Source organism: Vigna unguiculata, chromosome 3, assembly GCF_004118075.2.
Source record: "Vigna unguiculata cultivar IT97K-499-35 chromosome 3, ASM411807v1, whole genome shotgun sequence".
Taxonomy (NCBI): Eukaryota; Viridiplantae; Streptophyta; class Magnoliopsida; order Fabales; family Fabaceae; genus Vigna; species Vigna unguiculata.
Window position 1 is genome coordinate 40,209,673 of NC_040281.1, and position 8,636 is coordinate 40,218,308.

At 33.7% G+C, this 8,636-nt stretch overlaps 1 protein-coding gene across 1 annotated transcript; it reads right to left on the reverse strand.

Annotated features, from left to right (window-relative positions):
• Positions 1-2,702: 2,702 nt before the first annotated feature.
• LOC114177909 lies at positions 2,703-7,343 on the reverse strand. The gene is made up of 7 exons (XM_028063506.1): positions 6,924-7,343; positions 5,882-6,022; positions 5,413-5,778; positions 4,989-5,231; positions 4,375-4,467; positions 3,464-3,664; positions 2,703-3,381 (listed from the first exon to the last, which is right to left on the reverse strand). Exons 1-7 carry the CDS (start codon positions 7,233-7,235, stop codon positions 3,169-3,171), a joined length of 1,569 nt encoding a protein of 522 aa, XP_027919307.1. The 5' UTR covers positions 7,236-7,343; the 3' UTR covers positions 2,703-3,168.
• Positions 7,344-8,636: the final 1,293 nt, after the last annotated feature.

The window sequence follows — 8,636 nt, forward strand, 5'->3', positions numbered from 1 at the left end:
CTTAATAAACTCAACAAACAATGCAGACACCGGGGGCCTAAATTTGGACCTATAACCACCAAACTTGATCTTGTTTTACCAGACATATGGATCCATATTCCACTTCTGATGATCCAATCTGAACATCAAAAGTTACTTTGGGAAGTGATTAGGTAGTTGAGTATTTCTCATAAAACATTGGTACAATCATAATTATTTCTTTCTCGAGAATATTAGCCATTCATCGGCTCACAAAAGAGATATATACTCACTACCTAACCTTGGCGATGCCGAGCAGGTATCGGACAGTCCCAAGTTTGGCCTATGAATATCCTAGTCCAGTGTGCTATTCTGAACTATCCAGATATTCACCTACTTGGTAAAACTTCCTTAGACCCCACCATGGTCCCTGCCTTTCATCCCGCAGTGTACCAAACTGTGACTTCCCAAATACAACCACTTTGACACTGGTTTAATCCAGACTTAACTCTTACTCAACTGACATACTCTTGAATATTTTCAAAGGTCATTAAATGTGATGACTATCAATTCATGTCATTGTATAAACTATACACAAAGAACATCAAATAAAATAAAATGTACATGTAATTTTCTTATATTCAAGCTCACTGAATAAAATAATATTTACTTTCACTTCACATTTTTTTTTTCTTCTTATCTTTTCTTCTTATCTTCTTATCTCTTCTTTTTTTTCTATATATATATTTTTTTTCTCTTTTAAAAGATTCTTCATATATATATATATATATATATATATATATATATATATATATATTATATTTGTTTAATATATATATTATATTTGTTTTGTTTTTATTGTTATTTTCAATAAGTAAAAATTACATCATAATAAAATATATTTTTAATGTTTAAACTACATAAAATATAAAACATTAGTAAACATAGAAGATTTTCTAAGTGTTTTATTTAAAATAAATAATACAGTTTATTAAAAAAAAAGGATGTTACATGGGGACTCTGCCATCAATGTGTTTTTTTCCCTTCTCACTATTACCCTTATTTAAAGGATTATTATACTATACATATTTTCCTTTTATTATCTATATTTAGTATATTTATTAATATTCCTTCAATATCATTGAAAGTAATTTAAATGACTTAATGTGGCTATTATAATTTGCTCATTAAATGTTCATTGCGACCGTACAAATAGAGTACTAATAAGGTGTAGACCAATCATTTTTTGACCTCTAAGTAAATTTGATAAATGAGTTGTACCATGAATGGACGATAGAGATGGTCAATAATTTGATCATCGACTTGTTTGTGATTGGACAATAAAAATCATCGGTATTTCGATCAACAACTTGCGTTTGAATGAGTAAGATCACCGGTCATTCAATCAACAATTTTAAGTTGTGATTGTGTGATTAAGATCAACAATCATTCAATTTACAACTTTAAGTTCTGATTAAGTGATTAAGATCATCAGTCATTCACTATAACTTTAAGTTGTGATTGGGTGATTAAAATCACCGGTCATTTAAACTACAACTTTAAATTGTGAGAGGTGATTAAAATCATTGAAACATAAGATCTACAATAATATGATTGATTTTCCTTAATCCTTTCAATGATCATATTGGCATATTTATGATATTCCTCTCTTTATTTATGCCCTATTAAAAACACTATAAGAAAAAACACCGTAAAAAAACAAAGATTAGAAATATTTCATGTTAAAGATTATTTAGGTGACTCCTCCATCAAGCGATTCTAATTGATAAGCCTCACTTCCCAAAACTTTATATATTAAATAAAAAGAATTCCCATATTGATGATAAGTTGTTGAATCATCAAATTTGCTTTATCTCCTTCATATCGGGACATTGTCCGTCTAATTATCTTCATTCTTTAAGAAAATACTCTCCCATATAGAAAAAAAAATGTAGTGCAAGACCAATTTTATGTACTCACAATGAGCATCAAAATATTCTAACCAAGAAGTATGAAGATCTCTAAGCTAGAAAATGTGTTATCTCTTTCTTCTTTGAAAACTTAAGTTATTTTACATGCAAGGTAATTCTGACTTTCAAAAAAAAATGTTTTTTATATTATAGTTTTCTTCTATGCTTATTTATAAAAAACTTATCTTAAAAAATTCCTGATCACATCACCTAATCACTGTTCTCATTAGTGTGTATCGTTTCATATCAAATTCCCTATATTCATATTGAAATACTAATTAGCATTATTTTAGATAGATTTCAGTATGTTTATAAGAATTTATTATGAATCCATAATCAATTCCAAATTAAATCTTTTGAATAACTTTTGTATCGAAATGCAATTTGCAATATTTCATTTTATGATCTGATGGACCTCATCCAAATAAGAATATATCCAAATAAGAATATAAAGAAGACGAATTAAGATTACATCTCCTTTAAGAATATCGTAATCTGCATCATCCTCTTTGATAAAACTGATTATTATTTGTAAAACACCTAAGTTTAATCTGCATCGTCCTCTTTTGATTTTATCGTATTATCATATTTTTTTTCACTAACACGAGAGAATCTTGATAAAAAATTTACGGCAGTTTTGCTTCTAGCTGAACATTTTTGTGTGGAGGATAACATCTTTTTTCTTGTTACTGTAAATAATATACCAGAAAGATGTTGTTAGAGCATCTCTCTTTATTAAGTAGCAAGAGTAAAAACTTAGTTAGACCATGGAACGAAAAAAAAATCAGACGATGGAAAACGCATTACAAGAGCAGTCTGTGATTGAAGCATTGTCATTTCAGCCACTACAATATCTGAAAATCATTGAGCAGTGGATCAAAGAGTGCATGATTGCAAACTTTGAGCCAATTCAACTATCACCATGATTTGCTTGATCATGTTTCAAATAGACTGATTTCTCCTTCATGAAGATCAGTTTAGAAAGGGCAAACCACTGAAAATCACCATATGAACTCTGTACATCGTGGTGGTGATTATTCAAGCAGCTAGCTTACCTTCATGAGGCTTGAATATCAGTATTGTGTTTTTATATTTTTTTATACTTGACCATCAAGTTGTAGATACATACACACTGCCATGTCCAATGGTTTATATAAACAATTTTACAACACCAAAGTACTTATGCCTCAAGATAAATTCAACGGGCAATTCATGATAACAGAAACGATGGAAGACAGATCTAACATCGAGAAGGCCTATCATAAATTGGAGGAAGAGAAGGGCAGTACTCATTCATGTTGGCATATGGATCCAAGGTGTTGTAGCCAGGCAGTTCCATCCTATATTCACCAAGAATCTGGCAGAATGGAAGCTTGTCATTCTCATTGTTGCACCATCTTGGTATGCGTGTTTGGTTGTCCTCGAAAATTCTGAGCATGTATGCATCACGAATCTGCAAATAACACCACAGAAGCGTTAGGAAAAGAGATTATAATTCTGAAGGTTTGAGTATTTAGGGAGACATCATGACTTACTGTGAACTCAGTTACTTGAATGGAACTAGATATGGGACCAAAAACTCCAGCTTCTTTATACATTGATAGGATAAATGCAACACAAGTTGTTGACTTCCCATCACTGTATTCCCATTCATCTCGTTCAGGAATAGTGAGTAGTTCATCGAAAGGTATCCCACGCTTCTCAGTCTCAACTATGATATCATGCAAATCCAAACCCTGAATGCAAATAAAAATGAGACATCCAATCCAATTACTTACGAAAAGGGCAAAAGATTATAGTTCAGAAAAATAAGCCATTGTAACTTAATGAATATTTCTATGGAATTTGACCGTGAGCGACTGTTTAACCATTTAATTCTCAGTAAGAGCAACACAACTGCAAGACCTTTGTTCAAATCAGCGTCCTATAAAAATTCAAATGTAAACTATACATAATCCTCATTCACAATTTTTGAAACAACATACAATTAAATATTTCTATGTAATTTCACATAACATGTATCCGTCGGCTTACATCATCTCTTATCATAGAACAATCTTGCACTCAATATACATAATGAAATACAGAATTATAACAAAAAAGGCACGCAGAAATATTGAATCTATTGAGATTATAGAATAGCAACAGAAACAAACTTTGAAGTCATTGGCAAACCTAAATCCAGAGAAAAGGTCCAAGGTCTGGGAGTTCCGATAAAGTAAAAGAAATTAGAGAAAGACTACAATTTGTCCATTTAATTGGCAGATAACTCTCAGATTGTTGAGGACAATTCTTTTTTCTTGGAGGATTACTTGTCCTTCCTAATTTTTCCCCTCTTAAAAAATTTCTTCTCATATTTAGGTGCAAAATCAGAAGCAAAGACAACATATATTTAGAGCAAATTCATGCTACTCATCCCACAGAAAAGTTTTGACCTAAGACTTACCTCAGTCCCTAACCGCTTATTCAATGCTTCATTCCACATATTAGCAGAATATGCTGGCTGCAATCTAGTCCACATAGACATGACAGAAATTACCTGCAAGGAGAACATGCCATTCAGGATCAGATTTCCTTTCACTCAAATCTGAACCAACAAGCTTAATAATACTAAAAAAGACATGTTAACTTAATGTGTCCTTTCTATGAAGGGGCAGAGGTAGAGTAGATATTTATTGCCTCATGAACTGCTTGGTTAAGCAAGAACCTTTCCTCTAGTTAGAGAAAAAGCAAGCATGCATATATCACAACAAAAGCACTAATTATAACATCAGCAAAATCGCTGATGCCAGCATAATTGTCTTCCATAACATAATTCCATCCCATTCATCTTATCAGTAGTGTATGCTGCTCTCTATAGCCATAAGCACCAACTATTCAACCCTAGGCCGCTTCTCATTTTACGGTTTAAATTATCTTTATGCAAACGTTCAAAATTAACTCACTTCACAAGTTATACAGTTTCTACTAGAAAAACATGTTAACACAATAGCTGGCTTTATTGTATACTTCTGAATATGATACATTAAAAGAATAAGTAACAAGGAAAAAGTTTACTACCAAGTGAGCATCGAGAGGTGGAGGATAGTTGTCCGCTACAGTGTCAATCCAACTGAATATCATATTGTGATAACCATAAGGCTTGCCAGACATGCTCCGGGCATACTCCCATGCTGCAGTGTTGTTAAACTTTGCCCGTATATCCGGATGCAGGGGAAGCAAGGCTATCTGTGGATTGGAATTATCTTTAAGAGCCAATTCCCACCATTCTTCCCAAGGAATTACCACTATAATTTCTTCACCCTGCACAGAGACACATTATGATGCTGTGATCAATTAAAATAGATCATAGTTAAGCCACCACCACACCCAACAACCATGAAAACGAGTATAAAATTTCCCGCTCAACAGGCATTACAGCCTTTCATGAATAATGTTGAAGGTAAAATGAATGAAATTTTAAAAAGTTTAATCAGTTTGATACCTTTTCATTCTCATGCCCTGATTCACCAACCCATAAATTCCCCAATTCATCCTTCAAGCAAACTGCAGTATGACCAGCAAATGAACCAGTCACCCACTTTTCTAACGTCTCAAAACCTCCCCACCTACCCCGGATCTTTGACACCGCTAAGAAGTCTCCAGAATGAACATCTGCAGGATCTATATATGTACGCCAAGGTTGGCTGCGTTTCTCAAATGTAGCCCCCATGTGCTTCTTCAGGAAATCCAGGTTGGCATTCTGACCCCAACCAGTGTTCGAGAACAGAGGTAAAACGTCAATCAGAGAAAGCAGTGTTCCCAGCATCCCAGATGGCATGAGAAAGACAGATACCCCATGCTGCTTCACCTGTTTGATTCAGCAAGATATTAATAAATTTGATACAGATTTACAGCTACAAGACTAGAACAGCATTGAGAGCTAATAACAACAAAGCTAAAATCAACATTACATATTCCAATTCTGCAGGCTCTTCCCAGGAATCAAACTTCAACGTATGTTCCCTCGAAGCGAAGTAGTAGTCCCACGTAACCCTGTAGGGGGTTGCAAAAACATACAGATCCATGCAGGTCCAGCTATGTGCAGCCTCTGTCTGTAAAATAACAAAAACTACTTTTAACCAAAAGAAACTTACAGGTCATACTATCATCACGCTTGAAAATACAAAACAGATGACACAGGTACAAAATTTCAAATTAAAAAATCTAAAGAACACCTTTACATTGAATTGATACACAAAATTACAAGCCATTTACTATTGACTAAAAACAATAACAACTATTTATCACCTAAAGGAAACTTAAAGCCACATGATCGTCAAGCGAGAGAACAGAAATCAGACAAAATAGATAAAAAATTTCCAACCGCAACAATACATTTTATTGACACACAAAAAATGCTGGCAATACGTTCATCTATTTAACTCTTTTGAACACTTTTTTCTTACTGACCAAATAAAGTTGATTAAAAATTACAAAATTTTTCACTTCTTATTAATGAATCACTAAACCTCTGTCAAGACTTTACAAGGCGGAATTCAACCCAAAAGACAAGACCACTAGATGAGAGAACCTTAAAGGACCGACTTTCACAGTCAACTAAAACACCAATTGTTAGGAACTAAGCACAAAAAAAGAATCCAACCCAAAAAACTAATCTATCAGGGCAAAAACCACAAAGCTTAAAAACCAAGGTAAGTAATTCATTCCACTCAAAGTTGAACTCCTAAGAACTCACCAGTGATTTCATAATTTCAACAAATTCTGGAATAAATAACGTATAACTACTAATTAAAAAGTGTGATAGATATTGCATCAGTAACACTGCCAACAAACCAATTGATACAATTCTGAACATTGAAAAAAGGACAAATTTGGCGGACTTAGCAATGAATAAATCAAGGGTAAAGAAAAAGATATACAGAAAAAGGTTATTAAAAACGATAGATAAAAGTAAAAAGCGGATAATGTTTGAAAGTTAGGATAGATGACGACCTTGACGTAGAGAACAGCACCATGAGAAGCGGGGGTGAGTTCAATCTTGGCGGTATTGTCATAAAAGCAAGCCCCTTTCCACTTGATGGAGGCATTGGAGGGAGTGAGGGAGCCAACGAAATAAGGGAGCAGGTCAACGGCACTGTGAAGATTGTTCAGAACTGGCCACGAAATCTGGCGTGGCAGCACCGGAAGCACGTCGTTGACTCTAAACGGCACCTTCAAAGCCTCTCCCACTTCGCAGCCCAACAACGCTATTACCATCCATGCCACCACCGCGTGTCGCAGGCGGCGATGATCAGAGGAAGGCATCGAAGAAAGAGATTTCGAGATGCGAGTGATTGATTGAATTTTGGGAATTATTCCAAGGATTTCATGTTAGGGCTTTTGGGGGTTCCGAATCAGGTGAGGTTAAAAGATAGAATTTTGGGTTATCATCATTATCATCATTGATGCACACTATTTGAATGTGGGACCCATGGGACACGTGGACAAACAGGGTGTGGCAGTTCAATTAGCGTCCAGTGCAGACCCGTATTCCACCCTGTCGTGAAAATCAAAACGGAATTTCTCAGTCAAATAACGGAGCGGTAAGCCAACCACGACTCACTCCGTAATTCCATGTGCCGTGCTGGCGGGGAATTTAGTCTCCACCACATAATAAATGCCAAAATTATTGACATAAAGTTTGGAAGAGAACAAAAACGGAGAAATATAACAGATTTTTTATTTTGTATTTTTATCTTAGTTCAGTTACAACTAGATTCTTTTTCGGCGAGGATTTTTACTAATCCAGCATTTATTGCAAGGATTCTTTAAATTATTTGTTTGCTTAATTAGTTTTACTAAACTTTCCAAAAATACAATATAATTTGTGTAGTCAGCTTATAAATGTTTAAACTTTTGCAAATAAGATGTGTTGTTAGGATTTTTAGCGTGTACGCCCTGTGCACTAACGTTTAATTTAAAGGATAAGAACAAGAACTATATCTTATTTATTTCAAATTATTTAATTTTTCGAATATTTTGGTTAGATGAAATAATTTAAATTTATTTCGTTTTAATTTTCTGTTTATCTGGATTGCGTATTTCAATAATCATCGACTATAACAATATCAATCCAAAAATTATTTCTTCAACCTTGTAAACAATAAAGAATGATCAGCACAGACTTCAAATGGGTTGACATTTACTAAAAACTAAAAACTAACGAACACACACAGGCGTAATGTGACGATATTTTTTTTTTCAATTAATATTATTATTTCCTACCAATTTAAGGACAAAATCGTACTTAAAATATATATATATATATATATATATATATATATATATTCACAATATTGTATGCATCTTATATCTATACCGTTTAGTACATCTTATATTTCCTATACTAGAAAATGAATAAGTGTTATTTATTTACAGTTTTTCTCTTATATACGGATTATCAAACATGGAGGGAAAAGATTATGGATAGGATTCACTTGGACTGTTGGGGGTAAATAGAAGGTAACTCCAATTTGTCTTTCGATGATAATCAGCGCGTTTGGAGCAGAGAGAAAAGTAATTGTAGAGTTTCTCGTTCCCTGAAATGTTACAGAATTATTTACTGCATTGGTTTGTCATACATTCCCCGGGAAAACAACCACAATGTCGGCGAAGAAGGGATAGACATGTTGGGAGCAGCCATCTATGATAAGGTTATAAAATTTT

Bases quoted from the DNA above. Each gene is read 5' to 3' on its own strand.
- LOC114177909 (XM_028063506.1), bottom strand. From the start codon at position 7,235: ATGCCTTCCTCTGATCATCGCCGCCTGCGACACGCGGTGGTGGCATGG. The intron at 6,023-6,923 runs GTCGTCATCTAT...GTTATTTTACAG, and splicing joins GTGCTGTTCTCTACGTCAAG to ACAGAGGCTGCACATAGCTG. The intron at 5,232-5,412 runs GTATCAAACTGA...GTCTCTGTGCAG, and splicing joins CAGGGCATGAGAATGAAAAG to GGTGAAGAAATTATAGTGGT.